The 22,896-nt window shown below is 39.5% G+C and overlaps 1 protein-coding gene across 1 annotated transcript in view; it reads left to right on the top strand.

Annotated features, from left to right (window-relative positions):
- GPBP1L1 (GC-rich promoter binding protein 1 like 1) overlaps window positions 1-22,896 on the top strand; it is a 32,341-nt gene that overhangs the window by 2,524 nt on the left and 6,921 nt on the right. The window contains exons 2-8 of the mRNA XM_036387810.1: window positions 11,904-12,787; window positions 13,439-13,553; window positions 13,842-13,971; window positions 14,333-14,616; window positions 17,314-17,386; window positions 18,511-18,704; window positions 22,562-22,702. Of these exons, the coding sequence (XP_036243703.1) occupies window positions 13,494-13,553; window positions 13,842-13,971; window positions 14,333-14,616; window positions 17,314-17,386; window positions 18,511-18,704; window positions 22,562-22,702 (882 nt within the window). The 5' untranslated portion in view covers window positions 11,904-12,787; window positions 13,439-13,493. The remainder of the gene's footprint in view (window positions 1-11,903; window positions 12,788-13,438; window positions 13,554-13,841; window positions 13,972-14,332; window positions 14,617-17,313; window positions 17,387-18,510; window positions 18,705-22,561; window positions 22,703-22,896) is intronic.

The raw sequence follows: 22,896 nt of genomic DNA, 5'->3' as shown, positions 1-22,896 counted from the left end.
GTAGACATTTTACTGCCACTTACGTAGTGACCAGGATGCCAACTAAATCATGTGGCTTTTGTTTCAGCAAGAGGAATTTAAGTCCATGTTCTCTTTGCTCGTCAGATTTGATGAAAAGCAGTGAAGTTGGCAGAAACACGGTCCTGCTCAGAGTACTTCATGAAAGCCAGGATGTTGTTTAATTTGTGTACTGTAACTTTATATGTTCCTGTGAAAATGTGCCAAACTTTAATGAGTTACTGTATGGTCAGAAGATAAATCTATGGTTTTGGGAGTGGATTTAGGTAGAGATTGATAGTGGCCAAGTGTCCACTGCCCTGTCTGTACATGTATGTGCAAACACTGGGCAGACCTAGAAGTTCTAGGTTAGACAGGGCTGTGAGCGTGACATCAGGCAGGGAGGGAAGCGTTTTGGCTTAATTGATCATACATATTAGTGATCAGGCTGTATCACTCCAAACTGGAAATTCTTGATTGAAGTGTGCAACTCCTTCTCTAGCTGGTCTTTGAAAGTCGGGAGAAGAATTTTCACACTTGATACTACTTAGACCTTTCTATTATTAAACAGCAAACAGTTTTACAAAGTGTTGGTGTATGCAGTTCTATAATATGACTAATCTAAAATAGTTGCACTTCCAAGGTCTGGCTTAACAAAAATGCTTTGAACCAGTGCAGCCAAACATGACTGAGGTTTTCTGCAATAAATGATGCTCAGAAAGAAATATTTTACAGCATGTGACCTTGTGCCTCAGGGACTGTTGTACATTAGGGAGTTCGCCAGGAGCAACTGAAGTTCTAGGACTTACAGACATCCTAGCAAAAATGCCAGTGTTGATTTGTTTTCTCCCTGAATCTTGTGATCGTTTCCAGTTTGGTGTTTTGCATAGTTTTATCCTCCACACTGGAAGGAGGATCACAGCTCTGTGGTGTGGTGTTAGTGGCACTTGATAAGAAAGTATGTGGAAAATATTGTCTAAATGTCCTTGGTTTTAAGAATCCCTTTTTTCAATACAGGAAGAAATTAGACATTTTAATTTAAGTTTTATTTTTGGTGTCTCTTTTAGGTTCTGGATATCTGTGTAACCCCCTCCCCATAGCATATTTACAACATACAGAGTATGTGGCAATGAGTGACACTCTCTTGGAATTTTGTCATCTTCAGTTTGTGATGAACAATTAACTTGTAAATAAAGGACTGAGTCTGCCAGGGAGGTACATGGTATTATTCTGGGCACAGAAATTATTGGTATTCACAAAGTTACTGGTGAAGGTGTATGGTTAAGATTACAACAGGCTCCAGCCTTTCAGCAGAGAGGAGTGTTTTGCCATTGTGTTACAATGAGTCATCCATCATCAAGGGATTAATCAGGACTCACGTGAGATGATCTGAAAAGACCTTTGATGTTAATCTTAAAAAACTCACCAAGGATCCCTCATCCTGAAAATATTGAATGTGTTACGGTCTTGACTGTTAGTTTGAGAAACTGTTTTTCGTCTACTTTGAACTCCAGTTAAAAGTAGAGAAATGGGTTAATGATAACTTCAATGTCTTCAGGTTGACTGGGCCTTCTGGAATGTATCCTCTAGTGTTTAGGGAGCTGATAGCCCATGGGGGTGGGAAAAGTTCCAGAATGCTGAAGCATTGAGGAGCATTTTTCCCACAACATCTAGAAAAAAGGCAAGACTTGGGTATGTCCAAGGGAAGAGTGTTCACATCAGGGAGTCTGTCCTGTGTCCTGTACTTTTTGGTGGTTTCACTTCCCTATATTGCAATAATGTTCTTACTGAACACACAGATAATGTGATCCTAACAAATTCAATAAATGATCTGGAAACAATAGCTTTGGATTCAGCCATTTTGGTGTAGATGGGTTCAAATTACTGTGTTTTGGTATATTGCCTACACAGACAAGTAGCAGCTGGTAGGGAAGCAGTTCTGTGGGGGAGTATCCTGGGGGTTGTAATGGTTCCTAAATTATCATGACTCAGCAGCATCACTGTCATGAAAATTCATTTGTCATACTGGAACATACAGAAGCATTTTAAATAAGGCAATGAAGCAGTTTCTCCATTCTGCTGAGAAGGGGTAGGTCTTCAGCTGGAGCTATCTTGTTCAGTTTGGGATAATGTGATATTTGAGAAAGTTATGGCTGTGTAACAAGATTTGTAAAGAAAATAATGAAGTCTGAAAGAGAGAAACCATAATTAGGGATTGGGAAAAAATGGATTGGTTAGCTCTCCAATGGTTTTATACATCATTTCATCAGACATAAGCAGGTGATATATAAAGCAGATTAAAAAAGTTACCTGCAGGTATAACTGGGAGGCAGTTCCAACATCCTGTCACTGCCTGTGAGCTGTCACACTTGGTAGGTGGGTCATGTCAGTTTTTTCATCATTGATGCTTTGAACTTGAAATCTTGATCTTTGCCAGTAAAATTTGACTGGTTGAAGGTGGGTTGTTTGGTTGGTTGTTTTTAAAAAAAGCATGGCTATATTTGATCCCAGAATATGATAGTAGATCCTTTTTCTGCTGCCAAACAGTGCTGGGATACAGGGTGGTCCGTGGGACTTCCCCCAGAACAACACCTGCTAAAGTTGCCTTTCAGTCAGGGAATACTGAAGTTTTGGTCTGAAGAAAATATTTCTTAAAAGGTATCTGCAAGGAGAGTTTAGTCAGTTTTCCACATCCATCACGAACAAAACAAGCAGTTATGAGTTGAAATTGCAGCAGAAAATGTTCAGGTGAGGCATTAGATGCAGGGATAGGCTTTCAAGCCATAGAAATAACCAAAACAGATTGTAGGGATACCCTGGAGAATGCTGGTGTGCTAATCTGGTTTCATTTACACCTTCCAAAAAAATATCCCAGTAGGGGTACATATAGCTGCATAATGAATTCCAGTCTGCTGATAACAAACTTGTTTCTCTGATACTTCATGAGACATTTTAGGATTAATTTTTTGACCTCTGCAGGCTGAAGATCACTGTACAAATTGGTGAAGCAGGGAGCATTACTTAGTTGACTTTCAAAGATATCTGATGGACGAGGGTAGAGCTAAATTCTTTTAAATCTCTGGAAAAGGTCCTTAACCATGCAATGTATGAAGATCTCCCCCCTGCCCCCAAGATGTTTTGCTTGTATTCCTTAATTTATTGTAGGGAACTAGGATAGAAGGATGACAGTGTTTTAGTCTTGGCCTGCATAGATTACCTGGAGAATAACAGCACAATAATTCTCTTCAAGATCTAAAGACAAAGCCCAAACCAGCTGGACAACATTTTGTCCATAACTCCTTGCTTTATTTTAACTCAGTTTCATGGACTAGATCATAGAGAGAACTCCAGGAAAACACTGTGAATGTGCAAAGAGGATATATGTCCCAGCTGCAGCAAATCATTAGATCACAGGACTAGAGCTCACTTCCCCCCCCTTTTTTTTAAGCCAAGACCAAACTATATAGATATAATTTTTGCAATTTATTTTTTAGTTGTTTTAAACATCATTGTGTTCAGTGACTTTTCTGCATTGATGTTTGTTAATACTTTCTCAATCAGAGAAAGTGCTGAAAATGTTAAACCAGTGAAATAAAAACCATTGCAGACAATGTAAACTTTACAAACTGTAATGCAGGTGTTGTACACACGCTGAAAAGTGCTGAGTGAACATGTCTTTCTCATGTCCTAGTTACAGACAAATAAATGTGGAGTTTGATCATATTGTCCTGGTCTTGATGTACAAGGGTTTGGAAATAATCCAGATGCAGGGAGGGGCAGAGGTATGAGCTGTCCCTCAGTCTTGGCAGGTTGTCAAGGTACTTTAGGGGAAGTACCTGTAACTGGAATGTACCTCCCTTCCCAGTTTGTAGTACTGGTCTTGTAGGACCAGGCAATGGTATTGAGGGTCAGAATTAGTCCAGTACTGGTTAGGAGAATGGTCTCTTATTTCTGAATGTCCTCTGTTTTGTTGACTTTCAATTCTTCTTCCTCTTTGCAAATGACATGCCTTCTACTTGCTTATCCTTCATCTGGAATGCAGATCTGTGCTTCCCTCTACTTGATTTGTAGTCTCTCTTGCCTTGACACAAATATTTGATAAATAGTCTGGTTGCATTTGAAGCTCTTTTCATAGGAAATGTGTTTTTCTCCACTCCAAACAGAATATATTTAAATGTAAATGTGCTACAGTAGCAATAATAACCCTGGTAAAATACGGGTTTATAAAATACCCTTAGTGGGAAATACCCATCCCATTTTTTTTAAGGTGCTGGAGAGCTACTTACTTAACTTCTGCTTAGGCTCCATCCACGTTTCTGGAAGACAGGTAGGCAGGATGTATGTAGCATCCAGTGGGGATAAGCCAGTAATTACATATTTGCAATTCTTTCCTGATGATGGAGAACATTATCCTGATGTGTGCTGCTGTGCAGAACTGACTTTGTTCCTTAAGGCTTTGGGCAGACTGCACAGATGGGCTCTTCATTGCCTTTTCACTCATTCTGTCATGAGGGTTTGGGGACAAGAGTGGGACCTTAAAGGCATCCATGACAAGGTGCTGTGCTGTGCAAGCTTCTGGGCAGAACAGAACCTTATCTTGACTTACTTGCAAAACGCCTGTAGATCAAAGTGCAGTACAAAATAGATGTTTGATTTTGTTCCTTAAAGAGCTAAGAAGACCTTTGGATTTGATTAAAATAGTACAATGCCTTCTGCAGGTTTGAAATACCTTATTTCATAAAATGCTAAAGCTCTTTGAATGTTCAGAGCACTGTTCACATTTAAAGCCTAATACTATTTAAAATGTGTTTCTTTGGTTTATATCAGTAGTGTCAATAGATGCACTTGTTTAAGAGAGGCATACAGTCCCTGAAACCCTACTCCCTGCAGCAGGGTAGAGCAGTATACAGGTTTTAATATTTCAGGTAAATACCACAGTTCTCTAACATAAACAGTTCTAAAGACAGTTAAAGGGGCACTGGAGGGAAGTGGAATCTTCGCAGGCACAGGAGAGTGGCATAAGGGGCCGACAGCATTGCCAGTGGCTGCGCAGTATGAAACACACAGGAATAATTGGTGGTAGGCATAATATCTAAAAAGTCTATGCTCTCCTGTTTTGTGCTTATGGGAAGTTGAACCTTTTAGATTTTACATGTTTTAAATGGCTTTATCTTGGTATTCTTGCTGCTTTGAGGAGTGAACTCATGAAAACCCCTTGCAAGGGTTTTTTTTGATGTATCACACTTGCTGGCTGAGGGCCAGAGACTTATCATCTTACACAGGCTTCTGTACAGGTTCCCCAGATGCTGCCTTTTCCAAAATGTGCTTTGGGCTTTTGAGTTAAGTACAACTTGCTTCCAAAGACACGTTTGCCTGCTTTTGTATGGTAACGTTGCTTGCAGAAACTTGGATCAACAGAAGCTTGAAGGGCAGGTATCATTCAATCGATAGCATTTCTAAAGGTGGTATTTTTGTCAGTGGTGGTTTCTTGTTCGATGAAGAATCTTTTCTACAGTCCTAGAAGTCACTTTTCTGTGTTACTTGGTTGTTACTCTTGTGTGCCCTTCTGTCTTTAATTGTTGTCAGAAAGGAAAAGAATCATCTCCTTACCCCTGCCCTTGAGATCTCAGTATGTATTCACAAAAGCAGAGTGCTAAGGCTTAGTTCAGTATGTGGTTTTGTGGGAGTATGTGTTTGTCCAGAAGTTTTGAAGGAGGTAAGACTGGGTCAGCATGACCTTGGAGAAGTGGAAAATAAGTATGTGAAGGGACAGGTTGTTTGTGAAGCAGAGCTGTGTGAGATATCAGTTGGAGGACTGTCAGTAGAAAAAAGGGGATTAGGACATAGATGTATGGACCTTTCTTAACCTATTTTCAGTTCATTTAAATTTCTCATCCGGTTTGTATAAATGGTCAGGTATGTAACCATTGGTAGGATTTTCCCCCATCTCTAGCCTGTTACTCTGGAAGAACTTTTGTATGGCCAAGCTTCTGGGATGTTTTCATCTTGGAATACAGATTTATATAGCAGTGTTCTGTCTAGAATGCAAAACAGTTTTGATGACTCTGCAAGATAGATTAATTTGCTTTAAACTTAAAAAAGAAGGTGTTAATCTCTCAGTAATAGCTGGTCTTCACTAAAACATTTAATATCTGTATCTGGGAAGTTTTTAGTTTAGTACATGATTAACATTTTAATCCATCATTTACTGTTCTAAAATGGGCTCATATTTCTGGAATTCTAGAAAACCTGTTATGAGTGATGCTCTGCATTTTTAGATACTAGATTTTTTTTTTAGCAGCCAGATACCATTTAAACAATGTTTTTTGCAGTATTTTTAATTAATAGGGCTGTTCTTTATATTTGTGGAGTCATTTTGGAGGGCTGACTGTGGATATAATGGGAAAAAAACGGGCGGTGATGGCATCTCTGGGATATAGTTCTGGTTCCTGTAGCTCAGGTGTTGGGCTGTGCCAGTTGTACGAGCCATTCTTCTCCAAAGGGGGCTGCACTTCAGCTGTGCAGAGATTGTGAAGGTGTGTCTACACAACTGTATTCATGGAAGTGAAAGCAAAAGGAAGGTAAGGGGTTTCTTGTAGATACTTTATGTAGGTAAACTGGAAATGAATCATCTCAACTTGTTAGGATGTGGCTCACCAGTTGTTACAACTGAATGAGTTATGCTGCACTTGTTTTTTACAGTGAGGCCTAATAATGCATGCAAAGTTGAAGCAGAGTTTATAATTGTGTTATAAATGGAGTTTGCTGGCACAGATAGCCCAGAGAAGTTGTGGATACGTGGAGGTGAGCAACCTGGTCAAGTGGAAGGTGTCTGCCTGTGGCAGGGGGACTGTAACTAGATGCTCTTTAATTTTGTGTGCCCAAATATGATTATCTTAATGAAATGTTTATGTAAGACCAAGCCATGTTCTGTTTGGGCTTTTTTCAGGGTAGTGAAATTTCATGTGAGGCTTTTTGATATCCTTAAGGAAATCTGTAGCATACTTCTGACTCTTCCAGAGTTGGACCCCAGGCTGTGGCTCCGTATTTCTGTGAATGTATTGGGTGAATTGGAGGTAATTAGAGATATTTTAGTGAATACATATTGTAGTAATTCCTTATTTTAAAGCAACATACACCTATTCAGTGACACTACTCCAAAAAGTAGCTAGGTGGAAAGTGGTCTGTTTTGAATGTTTGGGCATATCTGCTTGATTAAATAACTTTAAAAGAGCTTCACAGAAAGAAAACTGATGAGGGAAGTAAATTCTGTTCTGCCTTCTGCATCCATTAAATTGTTCACTAATGCTTCTAAATGCTTTTGCAACCCAGCTGACATCTGATCTTTAGGAATATTACTGAAATCCCCATTGACTTGACTGGTTAGAAAAACAAATTTTTACTTCTTTAAAGTAAACATGTTTTATTTGGAGTAATAGATAGAAATGCAGTGAACTAAAACTGTGGCAGGGATAGACAGGTGTTGCCCTTATGACCTTTTACAGCTGCCATTAACTGGATTGATAAATGTGTAATGAAGGGTAAAAGTTTACTTTCATGCTGGTTTTCTGCTAAAGGTTCTACGTCTTCATGATTTGCTGTTGCAGAAAAGGAGAAACTGAAGTAGAGGCTGCAGGTAATAGGATTCCTGGTATACAGCAGTGCTGAGGGAGCTGGGGATGTTTGCAGGGTACCATGAAGCAGAAAAAGCACCCAGTAAAATGTGTCCATTTCAGAAATGTGCACTGCAGTACGTAATGTGGACGAAGGTTGGAAGCCCTAGTTCCAGGTATTCCCAGAGAGGGGCTGGAGCAGCACGTCATGGCACAGCAGGCAGCCTGGAACTCAGGGGAGACTGCTGCTCCTTGTGTTTTTACAGCCTTGTAGGCCAAGGCAGGAGATGGAAGAGGAAGTAGTAGGAAAAATGCACCACTGCTAAGGCTCATCTGTTCTGTTTCTTAGGACTTCTGAAGTATCTTGATCCATTTCCAGTGAAAACTGTCATAGCTCATTGGCTCTGATTATGTGTAGCTCGTCTCTCTAGGCTCGTGTTCTGGTCAATGTAGGTCTTTACATATTGAGCACCTCTTTGGTTCCCACTGCCAGGTGAATCTGAAAAGCTCAGCTTGAGACCCAAAGCTTTAGAAACTCTGGTTTAGAGATTAAGTCTGATCAAGTCTGTGTTAGGAGCAGAAATGAAATAAACAGAAGGCTGAAAACAACCAGGCAACTCCATTCAACTGAGGTACAGCAAGAACTTTATGGAAGGGATATTGGAGAGTGAGGTTTGTCTCTGACTGCGTGTTTCTTACTGTGGTCTGTGTCTCTTTAAATTCAATGTGGTTGTATATTCCTTCTGTTTTCATGCCAGTTTTTAATATTTGTTTAGACAAATACACTATAAAATCTGGTATATAAAAGAACACCTGACAATTTTGTTTGACTCAGTGATAAATACCACTTTTACTTGCATGTAAAATGACACAGTGATATTTAGTTGTGAAACTTAGGCACTTAACAAGGGAAAACTACTTTTGGAACAACAAAAACTGAAGAAAATAGGTGGCTATGAAGTAGCAGTTAAGACATTTTTAATGTTACATGTAAAAAGTGATAATATAAATTGTTAACCGTTCTAGTGAAGCTTTAAAAATAAGTGGAACCCAGGCGCTACTACAGAGTTTAAATTTTTTTTCGTACTTAGATTACTTACCAAAGATTTATCCATTTTGATGGGTCAGATAATATTTTGGGATAGCTGACAGGGTTTTTTTCTACACCAAAGCTCATTAAAGCAGATTTCATTGTGCTGAAAGGAGATATGCCTTTAGAGAACATTTCATTTAGTGATATTACTATTCTTTTCTCTTTTTCTCATTCTTATTACCAGAAATAATTCACATTTTAATTCATTTAAAAGGAAAGGGAGAATTAATTAGATTTGCATTGACAAGTTTGCTTTTTTTCTGGAATTGGGAGTGTCTACTGATGATCTTTGTCCTTGTGTTTTCCATGGTGAAGCAGAGATCAGTTCGATTGAACTGTAAATGCAATAATAGAAGAACTGAGTAGTTGTCAAAGGTCATTTCAGTTCTGTGTAGTAATAGGGGAAAAAAATAACTGTGTTAGATATTAGGAATGCACAGTTTTGCCACTGTGTAAATTGGCCATACTCCCAAATCATGAACATTTGATGCTGCTTTGGTGGTGATATACCTAAAGAATAGGGTAAAGGCTAATAAGGATGATTAGAGGCATTCAGAAGGCTTCCATGGATACTTTTAGTTTCATGACTTGATGAGTCCATGTACCTTGGGTAAAATCCTGAGTATCATAAAAAACTGAATAGAATGTGGTTGGGCACTTTGGTAGCACAAGAAAATACCCAGTTGAATTGAGGCTGGGATTTTTTAATAACTCCAAGTTGACTTCTACGTAAAGCACAAATAAACTGTGCCCACTCTCATTTTGGAGGCAAAAATGTATAAATGTGTCTGAAAACAAAGCAACTGAGCGTATTTGCATAGAACTCTGGCATTAAATGGTAATACAGACTCTGGCTTAAAAGTCAAAGTATCCTGGGAGTCCTGATGCTGTTTGTTCTTGGTCTTGCACTTTTTTTCTCAAGAATTTATTACAGAGAGGGTAATGGAGAGACTTTGGGTCTTTCCTGTTAGGATTTTGTGATGATGTTGTCAGTAGAGTGGTAGGTTATGGAAATGTCTCAGGTAGGTTGCAGATGTGCTGCTGTTGGACAGGATTCAGTGTGTGTGAGAAGGGGGCACGTGGGCTAATCCTGGAGACGAAAGGGTTTCAGTGCTACTACAATTTACAGCACTTCATCTAACAAGGTTTTTGCTTTAGCAAAATGTCTTGCATTTAAATGTGGCATCTGTTGTTCTCTTTGTGCTGGGACATGCCCAGGAAGGCGATGACTGAAGAGTTGTGTATGTCCCTACTGAATTTTGGAGTCAGGTCTAGGCGTTGTCCTAGGCAGTCTACTTGCGCGTTAGGCACTGATAAGGAACTGCCTTGGTCACTCATACTAACAGTGATATCAGAATAGCAGTTTAGGAGACCCAAATCTCTGCAAGATCATCTATAAATTGGTGATTGGAGTTTTAGAAAATGTTTCACCTTCACTTTGATTGTGCTGAAATATAAAGGGAAGACTCGCAGCACCACAAACTGTTGATATGCTTTTCCCTTGCCTTTTCCAAAGATACTGGGAACCGTTTTGGTAAATGGAACCTGTGGTGGTTTAATTTTTATTTTGTGCTCAGACCTCATTCTTACTTCAAAACTGCAGTTTGTGGTGTTCATTTATTTAGATACCTGAAATCCAGAGAACAGTTCTCTGTGGGCTTTCTTTAGGTCAGTTTTTCACATTGCTGTGAACCATTCTCAAGGTTCATTAAATCAACTTCTTAAATTTTTTAACTTCTATCAATAGCTTGCCATAGCTTAATTGCTATACAGTTTGTTCTGAAAAGCATATTTATTCAGAAGGTAATGAATCTTGTTTAAATACAGTCAACTGCATTGACTTTGTCCCTGTTTTATCTTCTACTTACTGCTCAAACCTTTGGTAGTAGACTTAGAAGGTCATATCTGAAGGATTTCTGTACCTGTACAGAGTTCAGCAGGATGGGAAGTCTGTTCTGTCTGTAGCAGATGTTCCATTATGTCCATTATGCACACTTTAATATAAAACCACGTTTCTATAGATTAGCACTTTAGTTGTTTGCAGTGTGTGACGCTCAGTAGATTGTAGCACAGGGTGGGGTGCTCAGAAAGTTCCCAGGTCAGTACTGTGTGTGGCCATGAGCACTCAGCTTTTTCCTCATCTTGGCTGGTGGTTTATATGTGTTGTGAGGCTGCTTGCTCTTACTTTGTCTGCAGAAATGTGATTGTGGCTCAGAGCTTAGGTGCAGAAGTGTTTCTATCTCTCCAAACCCCTCTATACAACAGTAACATCTACTTCCATGAAAAAAAAAAAAAAAAAAAGAAGAGAAAAAAAAACATTGAAATGAAGGGGTTTATTAAAGGTGTGACCCAGAAGATATAAGGTGGTGATTATTTTACTGTTCCCCAGGGTGTGTTTATTTTGAGCCTTGATCAAAATCACCTTTAAAACTTCTTTTAAAAGTAAGAATGACATAACATACGCAGTGAAAACCAAAACTGGTCAAAGAATGGAACCATATCCAAACAAAGAAAACAAACTCAGATAAGTCAAATATAAAAGCATAATAAGGCACACCTAAAGGCATCCTATGAAACAGCTGATGGCATCAAAACAGTAATAAAACTTGTCAGTTGTTTTAGGAACTATCTATTTGCTTCTGGTTAGGTAGGATGGTTCAAGAAAAAATGTCGTAGCAAAGTAACTCAGGTTTTGGTGTTGATGGTGCTGTTTTCCATGGAGAAGTTAATGGACTACTGTTTGTATTACTGACATCATCCTCTGAGAGGGGACTCTGGCTGTACTGGAGCAGATTAGGAATGATGTGGGCATGTAGAGATGAGATTGTGGGCATTTGGAATGGCCAGGCCTACCTGCAGCCCCAAGTCTCGTTATTTGAGCAGCAGGTTTTAAAATTGCTATGCAGTGTGGAATCGCTTTCATCAGCTGCATGCAGTTTCTCCAGTCTTCCCTTTATTCTGATTGTTTTTGTTGCCCTTTTGTGGACTAAATCTGGGAAGTGATCATTTAAAAGTAAAAATGCCCTTTTCAGGGACTGTTTTTTAATTAGATTATTTCAGGTTTTGTTTTGATTGGAGATCAAATAGCTGTTGGCACTCACACTATAGTTGCTCAATTTCCCTTTCTGTTCTTCTCTTTAGTCATACTTTGTCGTGTTTGTGCCACTTGTATTGATGGAGCTGTGTTTGGTTTTTTACAGTGACGACAGTTCCTGTCTCACCTCTTTGATGGAAGAGGACTATGACCCAGAAGTGAACTCTTCACTGTAGAACAAGAAGCTCTTGTGGATTAATTGTGTCCCTTTAAAAGCAGCACCCAGTCTACAAAAAATAGAGTAGAAGAGATTATTTTTGGACCTGGCTTTTTTTTGTTCATGTGACCTATGTTTCAGCATGTAAATGGTGAAAAACAGGGAGAACATTTGTGCCTGCTTCTGAGCTTTATATCAAGTAGTGCTTAGCTCTCTGGAGCATTACCCAAGTTACGTGAAGACTAGAGTATATCCTAACATTCATTTTTTAAAATATTTTACCTTTTTTTAGCAGATGTATGTGATAAAAATGAAATTTATATTTTAAGAGCACTTGGGCAGATGCATCTTGTTTAGATCTCAGCATTTAGGGCAAACATTTTTATGTAACATCTTTTTTCCTTAGTGTTTAGATTGATCTGCTGCAGATCATGAACTGTCCAGCAGCCTTGAGTGTATCTGTTCAGTATTAACCATGATGTTGCTCTGAATGTTGTCACGCAGACTTGACAAACCTTTTTGTAATGTAAAGGTTGATTTCTGTACTACCACGACCAGAGGAAATTTAATGAGGTGAACGTGGGCGTGGCTTTTTTAAATATAAATTACCTTCTTAGGTATCTTTTTTTTGTAGTGAGAGTGCAAAGAGAGGGTAAAATGAGCAGCTGAGGGGGTGAAGGGCGCATTTGGCACGAAGCGCGGCCTCTCGTGCTCTGCTTTGAGACGCACTGTTGCCTCAAGGCTGGCCTTCCAGAACTCTGCAGAAGGAAGGAACCCAGAGGTCACTGAAGCACACAGACTGAGGACATTGGACTGCAGAGGCCAAACTCAGGGTGAGTGATCATATGTATTTACTACTTTACTTATACTGTGTTGACTTGCTTCTAGGTAAATTAAAGTTGCAAAATAAAGCAAAATGGTGGATTGGAGAATCTTCCACAAAAAAGGCGGAATTCAGCTATACGGTGCAGTAGTGAAATGTTCATAATTTTGAGCAGTTACAATTGCTATGATACGTTGGAAAGAACAAAGGGGTGCAGGAGCTGGCATGTGGTTGTCTTTCAGGTCTCTGATCTGCTTTGAATGTCACCAGTTGGTCATATTTGATTTACAGCCTCTGGAATAAAACATGCAGACTGTGAGGCAATGAAGGATTGTACCCCAAATTCTGTCATGTCTTGATTTTTACATCTGCCTTGTATGGATTTTCTTTGCCATTGGTTCTGTTTTCTTACCCCTCCACACCCATTCTGTCATGAACCTCTTGGGTGTGTTAATTGTAAACAGGAAGTAACTGGGACTGTTGAAGTTCTTACCTGTTTCAGTCAGAGGAACAGTGTAAGCATGAGAAGAAAAATGCTCAAATATAATACAAAAAACTTCAGCACTTTACCCCTCCTATTTATATGGGCCAAACACTGAGAGATAAATTGTATCATTATTTCAGTTTTAATAAGATGACAGGGAATTCTTCGCATTTACAGAGCCTGGCCATGAGGTTTGATGCCTCATTTTATTGAAGGGAGACACTGGACCTAAATGGCGCAGCATGACTTTGTTCCTGCCTGGCTTAACTTCTCAACACCACAGTCAACCAAGGTAACATTAATACAGATCAGCTTCTTTCACAGCTCTGGCCACGGGTAAGATCAGTGTGTTGGTTTCTCTGTGATTCTGTGTGAGACAGGTGGATTTGTGAGCTGTTGTGATCCCATCCAGGCTCGTTGACGTTGCTGGCTAATCAATGCAATTATGGATGCTGTATTGAAAACTGATACAGGAATGGGGGGGGTTGGTGGTTTTTTCAGTTAGCCAAATGTCACTGCTGGGCTGACAGGCTTCTGGAGAGTCCAAATGAGTGCTTCATTACATGTTTACTTTCTGCAGTCCCCTGCAGCCACCTTTGAGAAACATGGAGAGCATCTTCCACGGGGAGAGGGCCGCTTTGGCGTGAGCCGTAGGAGACACAACTCTTCCGATGGATTTTTCAATAATGGGCCCCTCCGAACTGCAGGAGGTGAGTAAGGATCAGAATGCAGCCTGAGAGCAAACAGTTGGAAATATTCTACAGAATTAAGAATTCAGCAGAATAGAAACATTTTCCCAAACTGTACCTTTTCAAAGCATCCTGTGAGGAAGTTGTGCTATTCTCTTCTCCTTTGCAATGTGCTCAGGCCTTAAGAGGTTTTCATAGTAGCTGTATGTGCATTGTGTAGCTTGATTTGTTTTCTGATATAATCACACAGTACTTAATAAATCCAGCTCACCAGTTCCTTAGTGGGCACTGGCTGAACAACAAGAAAAACAACCTGATATTTTAAGTGTTCTGCATACTGTGTTGATTTTTTTAAATTGCATCCTTATCTCCTTTTGTTTAGACTGCTGGCATCAGCCGTCCCTTCTCCGCCATGATTCTGTAGATTCTGGTGTTTCTAAAGGAGCTCATGTTGGGCTTTCTGGCAGTCAGCCTGGCTGGCATGGTCCCTCACGGGGCCATGATGGTGTGAGCCAGCGTGGAGGAGGAGGAACTGGAGTTCATCGCCACTGGAATGGCAACTTCCATTCTCGGAAAAGTTCCGCCTTTCAAGAAAAGCTGCCTGTTGAATCCAGGGAAGAGAAGAAGGAAGATAAAGAACATTTGCAGTTTGAGGAGGAAGACTTTGTAAGTGTGTAGCTTCTCATTAGAAGGGGAAGGTGTGAGAAATGGCTTTTCAGATCTCGTTTGCATTAGCATTGATAGGTCGTGAGGATCTAGAATTGCATTCCATACATGACAAATTTAACAAAATTATTCCAGCACTGATCGGATGCTGATGGGTATCCAGAGCCTCAGGACTTGAAGACCTGTTGGATTATGGGGTTTGGCTCATATGTTTTGCCAAATGTTTATTGTGAACTGAAGGCATTGTAACATTCAAACCAGGTCCTCAGTGAAACCCATAAGGTAACAGAGGAAGAGTAGTTGTATTGACTTTGTGGCTTTGCTTACAAAGCCTTTTTTTGCTCCTAGAAATACATCTGTTCAGTTTATCTTCAGTCTGCCTTCTTCAGTCTTCCTGTCTCCTTCACTGTTGGTGTTTGTGATAACCTTCCCAAGCTTGTTCATGACATGCTCAGACTTTAGCCACCATCTGCCTTGAATCTTCTGGAACAGTATTATCAGAGATGTTTTCCTCTCTCTCTGTAATCTGTGGATCAGGGTTTCTTGAGCCATTTCTTCCATCAGCATCTCCAGATGACCAACTTTCTTCTTACTCAGCATTTTGATTCATGTGGCATTATCAGTATGATAGTCTCTTACATCCTGGCTCTATTTTTACTGGAATATCTTTAGTTTTTCAAACTTTATCAAACAGTACTTGAATTTACAGCTTTCATCCGTACCATGTGCCTTCCTTAATGCTAATGCTTTGAGAGATGTGCACCTTTTCTGCTTTCTCTTTTCAATTTAATTCTATTTCTCCTAACCCCTGAAGAGTGTTATATTATCAGACCATGTGTTTTTCTTTCTGCATCTATTTCTTGCTGTCTCTAGGCTCTTCTTAACCAGTGTAATGAGAATATCCTCTGTAAGGTTCTGGTAACTCTGTCCCTTCCCCTAATGCAGTTCCTCTGTCTTCATCTTGAGTGCTAAAGCCTTTACTGCCTCCTGTCATGAGAGGTTCTGGTGATACTGTGCACACTTGTGTGTATCATCATGATGAAGTTTTTGCTGTCTTATTCAGCATTTGTCTCTGCAAGGCTGTTCACAGCTAAAATTGTTGTGGCAGTTTGATGGCTTCTGCTCAGGAATTTACGAGTCAGAGTGAAATACTTGAATACCCACAGCTGCTTCAGGCCAAAATCCAGAGCCTACACTTAAATTGCCACAGGAGGTAGTTTGATTTAAGCTGCTGGGTTTTTTTTTCAGTGAAGGGCCTGGGAAGTGATTGCATGCTCTTGTTCAGCTGCTGCTGCTTGGAGCAAGAGCCTGCATCACAGAGTAGTTAAGAGCTGAGAGTGGGAATAAAGCTTGTGTGTGGATTTCTACTAGCTGATTTCTCAAAAATATATTGTAATTCAGGCTTTCTATACGCCTGTTTTTTTGACTGTCAGAAGTCTGTTGAAATCTAGAAATATTGCAATGATTGCAACTGTGCAATCTCTTGTTGTCTATCTCGGTCTAAATCTTTCTTCCACGTACTTCATTCTCCTCTTCAGTGCCTTGATGAGTGCCTTCCCCAGCTACATGGCTGTTTCTTCGCTAATTACTTCCCTCATTTTTAAGATGATAATACCACACACTGGCTAGCAGCAAGCTTTGTTTAGTAACCCCTGTACTGTCTCTGCCATAGGGTGAAACTGATGTATGCTGTGGTTAAGCGTGTAGCTGTTAGGCCTGACAACACTTTTCCTGAGAGGTCTGCAAAGCAGGCTGTTTGTCTAAGTGTGAGCACCCCTGCTATAAAACTGACCTGTAGCTAAAAATTGAAGCACTTAAACAGAGGAGTTTCTGGAGACTGAGGCGGGAATTTATGCTATGGTGTGACATTTTTTCCTTACTCTTACAGAACAGAAATACCTACTATTTCAGATGCTCACTATTACAGAGTTATGCTGTCACCATAGTAACTTGACATGTGAGGAATTCATTAAAAAGAGGAAAAAGATGGCTGTATTTTGAACTGAGGTTATTTGGGACAGGGGAAGAGGAATAGCTAATCAAGAACACTTGTCATTGAGTGCTCAGATTTTCTTCACTCTGCTTTGAGCTTGGACATGTCTATAGTTGTTCCACCAAGTTGAATTGTGAAACTGAATCTCATGTAAGTGTGCAGAGAGCACGGAGTCTGCATGCACTCTTGTCCTAAAAAGTGGACTCTGAAGTTTAATACAAATTTAAATGTAGCTTGTTTTTTTTTTATTGTTAGTAAGTATATTCCTTTACATTATGAATCTAGTATTGCTTCAGGGTGTTTTTTTAAATTGGCTCATGCATAATTATTGTATTAAAATACTTATGAAATTAGGATAGATTCTTCATTGACTAATGATGTGGATTCTATTTTATTTTTTGAGCTGCTGATCAAATACCTAATTTTTTAATACATGTACTGGTTGGTAGAATCTACTTAATTATAGTAGAAGACTAAAGGAGTTATCTGAACCCTCTGGTAGTTCCATTGGAAATACAGCAGAAACCAAGGAGAAGGCAAACTTGATTTTCTGATGACTCTTGGCAAAGCGCTCTCTTCCACTTCAGCTGCTGTTCAGAGAAATCTACCCATCCTCTGGGTTCCTGGAAGCAAAATGTTAATACTGATTATTTTTTTGTTATATGTGATATAACAATGTATTCATGTACATTGTCTTTTTACAGCCATCTTTGAATCCAGAAGCTGGAAGACAGAACAACCAGAACAAACCTTTAGGGACACCTTCTGGAGTATGGGGTAGGTAAAGGTCACTGTACATAATGCTGATGACAGAGCAGAAAGTTGTAACTGGTGTTTAAATGCTGGGTTTTTCACTCAAAAATATGTTAAAAATTTAAGTGAAGCAGACAGTTTGCTGCCTTCTGTCCTTTGCTGTTTTCCTCCCACAATCTTCCCTAATCTTTTGGCCTTTTTATGTATTTGAAACTATGCTTGTCTTGTCATAAAAAAACAGCCAGTGGCAGTAATGTCACTGTTCTGTGTTCGCTTCCTGTCTGTGCTGCAGTTACAGTTTCACACAGGCATCACTTGAAGGGCAGAGCAGATTGGAGCGAACTAGACATTAGTTCCTGACTTGAGATCTTCATAGTGGAAATACAGCAAAGCTGTCATAGTTCTGTGTTTAGTTGATTTTTTTAAACTCAGAACAGCCTTGCTTTTGATCCTGATGTACTCTGTGAATCTATGCCTTTAAAAAAAAAGTGAAACAAGGTACCAATTCTAGCAGTTAAACACAGATTTGTTAATAACTGGTTGGATTAGTTGGGTTAGATACTGTAAATTGTAGAAATGCAAAAGAAACTCAGAAACACTTCTTGCAATACTGTTGGGTTGTATTCTTTTTGCATGTTTGTCAGGTAGCTGTTGTTCTGACAGCATTTATAGGGCATTTATCTGTTTATACTATTAGTATTTTTTAAATTGTTATGCTCCTGGAAATATGTTTATTTGGCCTAAGAAGCATTAACTGTGCTTGTTTGTAAAAGCAGCGTGTCTTTTGAAGTATAGGTTATGTAAATATTTTTGCTGTGTTAGTGAACTAATAAAGCTGATCCATGGTTGCTCAAAAAAATACTCATACCTGTTTCTGATTTCTGTAGAATGGTGCAAGGCTGTTAACTGATGTCACTGTAGGTTTTTCCTTTCAGCATCAAGGGAGCTGTTGTGTTTGAATTAGAAAAGATTGTGTTTAGCTATCCACATCCAGTATCTTCTCTCTGAGCTGAAACAAAAGAGCAGCTGATGGTCTCAGAATCAGATGTGCAGTGTCTAAGATGGAGAGGGAGGAACTGGACCAGTGTACTGAAGCTGTTCTGAAACTGGATATTTGTATTTCAGAATCTCTTGTTCTGTTTTTACAGAAAACCCGCCTAGTGCCAAGCAACCTACCAAGATGCTGGTCATCAAAAAGGTTTCAAAAGAGGATCCTTCTGCCGCCTTCTCAGCTGCATTTACATCACCTGTTTCTCACCTGGCAAATGGCAACAAAGCCACCACCATTGTCCCAAGTGTCTACAAAAATCTGGTTCCTAAACCTGCAGCTCCTCCTTCCAAGGTACAGAGGGTTCCAACCAAATTAGTGAACTGCAGATCAAAGGAATCAACCCCCCAACAAGTAGCAGGAGTTGGAATCCAGTAGTTTCTGGGCAGTGGCTTTTACAGTAGAGATCTATTTGCTACTAAAGTTGTTCTCTGTTAAAATGCCTTCTGGGTTTGTCCATAGGGAGAGCTAACCTCTGACTACACTGCTGTCTGTTTCAATGGGTGTGTCCTCATGCATGAGACAAATCCTTATCTTAATAAGACAAAATGAGCACTGCTGGAGAGGTGGAATGTGTGCTGCTATGTGCTTGAGCTGTTCACATGACTACCTTGAAAAATCTTTATTGGGTTACAATACTTTGATGTGTCCAGAACAATAGAGGCTAAGATCAGATTAGATTGTAACATCCTGCAATTCAGGTGTAATTTAGTTGAGCCTTAAAAACAATCTGGAAAAGCCATGGAGTTTGTGCTGTAGTTCTTTTACTGAAGGAAATACAGTCGTGCTAAAAAAAGTAGTTTTTTTTCCTTAGTTCTAGGCTTAGTCTTGCCCATTTCTCTGGAGAAACAACATGTATGGATGGATTAGAAATTTTGAAGAATTAATAGTGAAAGTATTTAAAAAGCTAAAAAAAAAAGTTAGCTCGGTTATTCTTTAAAGAGATGTCCAAATGCTTTGAGTTCTAAAATGTATTAATTACTAATGCTGGCTGCGACATTCCAACAAAATCTTCCCTATGATTACAGTAGAAAATTCTTAACACACTTGAAAGATAAAAACAAAAAAAGAGATTCACAGCTTCTTTTTGTAAGAAAGCAAGTTTAGATCTTCCCCTTTTGTAAATTTTTGTTAATTCAGGTTAAATTCTGCCAGCTAGAGAAAAAATTGTAGTGGTTAAAATTATTATCAAATAATCCTGTCTAAACATTTAATTTGACAGCTGATCTACTTCTTGGTAAGATGGGATAAATTGACCCATTAGAAAGGGTGTTTATAAGGAGTTTTTCATTCCACACACAGTTTTCAGTGCATGTATGTTCTTGTTTACAAAAGGTAAACAAAATGCAGCTTTTAATGAGTAAGGAGCCTGCTGTGGTTTTTATTTTTGCTTTTACAGCTTGATTGATACATGTGTAGATATAGCCTGACCTGGGTTTAGTCTGGATGTTTTGTGTGTTCTTTGAAACAAAAGGCCAGAGATACAGTTTCTGACCAGACTGTTAGATTGTGTCTGGCTTCAAAGTAAACAGTTTTAGTGAATTACAATGCATACAGCTTGTCTGTGTTACTGACTGTTGGATGCAAAGATAATTTCTGAGGTCTGAAAGTTAATGCTGTACCAGTGTAGAGATTGAGAGATGAAAATGCACTTCTGAAAGTTATGGGAATGTGTGTTGTTACTGCTGGTCATGATATACCCATTGCATTACAATGTAGAATTTGGGCATAAAAATCTGCTTAGCAAATGTAGCAGCTTTAGGAGAAGCTACAAGTGCAACAGTAATTGCACAGCCAGTTGCTCCTTGCAGCTTGCTGTGCAATTACTGTTGCATTCTGAAGCCCATGGACAGAGGTTTTTCATTAATTCAGTCGAGGAGAGCTGCTCTCCAAGCTTTTGCTAACCATGTTCTGAAATTAGACTATGTAGGTTTTGATTCTTCAGATAAAAAGAATACATTATTCAGTGCTCACAGTTGGAATAAAACTAACTGTGATCTGAAGGTTCAGCATCCATCAAAATATAGTGGTAGGGCTTTTTTTTTTTTAGCTTGCTTTACATGTGACATAGATCATTTGCATTCCAGATTGTTTATCTGTATTTAAATCAGAGATTATGACAATATGTAGTGGTACCTGCCTAAGTTCCTTTTAGTTAAGTTTTTACTTCACTAGATCCCGTAGGCCTGAATTACACCAGGATTTATACGTGAAATATTGCAGTCTTGATAACAAAGGAAATGGTCTTTGGCTAGTGACAAAGGTATTAATTTTTTAGATGTCACATTAAGCAGCCTATAAATATGTACTTAGTGATTTAGCTGCTAATTTCTAAGTGTTTACACACTGATGTGGTGCAGTGATTACTGAGGCAGTGTGATATTCCTCGGTGGTGGGGATTGCAGTGGGAAGAATTATCTGATGTCATCGACAGTGCTTTTGTTAATGAATGGTGACCATTAGCAAAACCCAAAGGTAGGGTATCAGCATATCCTTAGCCAGAAAAGCTGTGTGCATTGATGCCTTTGGAAAGTCACAGCCTTAAAGCAGCTGTGGTAGGATGCATTAGCCTGAAGACTTCTAGAAAGTTATCCAGGAATTACAGTGCACAAAGTAGTAAAGGAGTCAAAACATTCCTTTCCACAAGGTCAGCAGTATTGGAAAGCTGTCACAGGAAAACTGAATGAAAAATGATTTTGTTAAGTTGTACCAAGTAGTTCAGAAAGGAAGAGAACTGATGGCAGTGAAATAAGTGTGTTCTTTCTGGCTAATCGAGATGGCCAATAGCTCACAGTCAGGCAATCCATGAAGGTCACACTCAGCCATGCAGGGAAAGCAAGAGGGGTCTGTCTTTGGATCTGTCTGAGCTGTGAGCTGCCCCTTTGTGGAAGCCTGGAGAACAGCACTGGGCAGCTGAGAGTGGGAATGGAAAAGTGCAACCCTGGAGCTGTGGAGAGAAACTTCTTGTCAGAGTCATATTGCACCTAATTTTAGTACAGGCAATAAATATTGTGCAGATCACGATATTTCTGAGGTTTGAAGGGGATGTTTTTAATATGTGCTGTGAGTGCCATAGAATCTCTTTGATAGTGTGGGATGCTCATTTTTAAGTTAGAGGGAAAGAGTAAAGCTGATGGCCTCACTATGCAATGTATTTTTTAAAAAATTCATAGAACACAGTAGACAGTGACAACATACTGAAATAGTGCCTCTGTTCTCATTGCTGGCAGATTGCAAGATCTGTTGCATCTCAGATTTAGCTGAATCCCATTTGTGCATGAATTATTTTATGAGTGACTTGAAGCTGGCTTCAGAAATCCAGTGGGTCAAAGGAACCTGTATATTTTAATGATCTGACAGTGTCTTGCCAGTGCTACTTGGTACAAGTTTCTTCTTAGGATTGTTTTTGTAGAAACTGTCACTTCACAGTGTTTGTCCCTGACTGATAAGAGAGCTTCAAGAACAACATTCCAAGTAACAAAAACTTATCTTGAAGTCTTTGCTCTTCAGCCAAATGACCAGTATATTCAAAGGGATACTGCAGAGAGTATCCAGGGCAAAACAGCAAGTGATCCTGCACTGCAATAAATTGGCTGCTTTTGCTTCTTTTTCTTGTTATTGTTGCTAAATTGGTGCAATGATAGACACTTTCAGGGCCCTAGGAAATTTTCATTCTCATTCAAAACAAAACTATTGCATGATGATCTTCTTCACACAGGGAAACTTCCTATCAAGTGATTGGAAGCCTTTTTTTGTGGTGTACAGTGTTCTCCTAAGAAATGTCATTTTAATTGGGTTTTTTTTTTATTTCCCATCTGTGGATAGCTGTAAGGTGAATTGCATTACACAGTGGTCATTCCAATTAATGAAGGGCGATGCTGGATTTTCTCTGTGAGCTCTTAATGGTGTTTTACTGAAGGGTGGTGCCCATGAACCAGACTTGTGTGTGATTTGGGGAAAACAGAAGATGCCAGGGGAGAAACAACGGGTGTTGAAATAAACTTGTTGAGATTGTTGTTGAAGAGGGAAGAAGAAAAGGAAATCCTTTCAACAGCCAACACAGTGTTGTTTATTTATTTCAATACTTGCAAGCAGCCCCTTCTCATGCCTTATCATTTACTGCCCTGTACTTTGTGTTCTCTTCAATACAGCCAAGCCCATGGAAAGCCAACAGAAGTGAACATAAACCAGGCTCGCTGTCCTCCACCCGTGACTCTGCCTTTACCAGTCCAGTGTCTGTAACCAAACCAGCGGTACTGGCAAGTGGCTCAGTCCTCACCTCTCCCAAAGAGGTAAGGGTTGGGCTTGGGGATAGGCTGGGAGCTTTTGCACCTATCACCTACTAGAGCATAAACTCTAGTGTATGATAAAGCCCTCTCTGCATGTGGTACTTACCTTTGCACCCTTGAGGGATGACTCACTTGTACATTCTTAGCACATTCTGCCACATCAGTGATACACTAAAAGAAATAAAAATGGGGTTTAC

This window comes from Molothrus ater, chromosome 9 (genome assembly GCF_012460135.2).
Source record: "Molothrus ater isolate BHLD 08-10-18 breed brown headed cowbird chromosome 9, BPBGC_Mater_1.1, whole genome shotgun sequence".
Classification (NCBI taxonomy): Eukaryota; Metazoa; Chordata; class Aves; order Passeriformes; family Icteridae; genus Molothrus; species Molothrus ater.
Note: the sequence above shows the minus strand (reverse complement) of the source record. Positions and strands in the feature narration are given on the sequence as shown.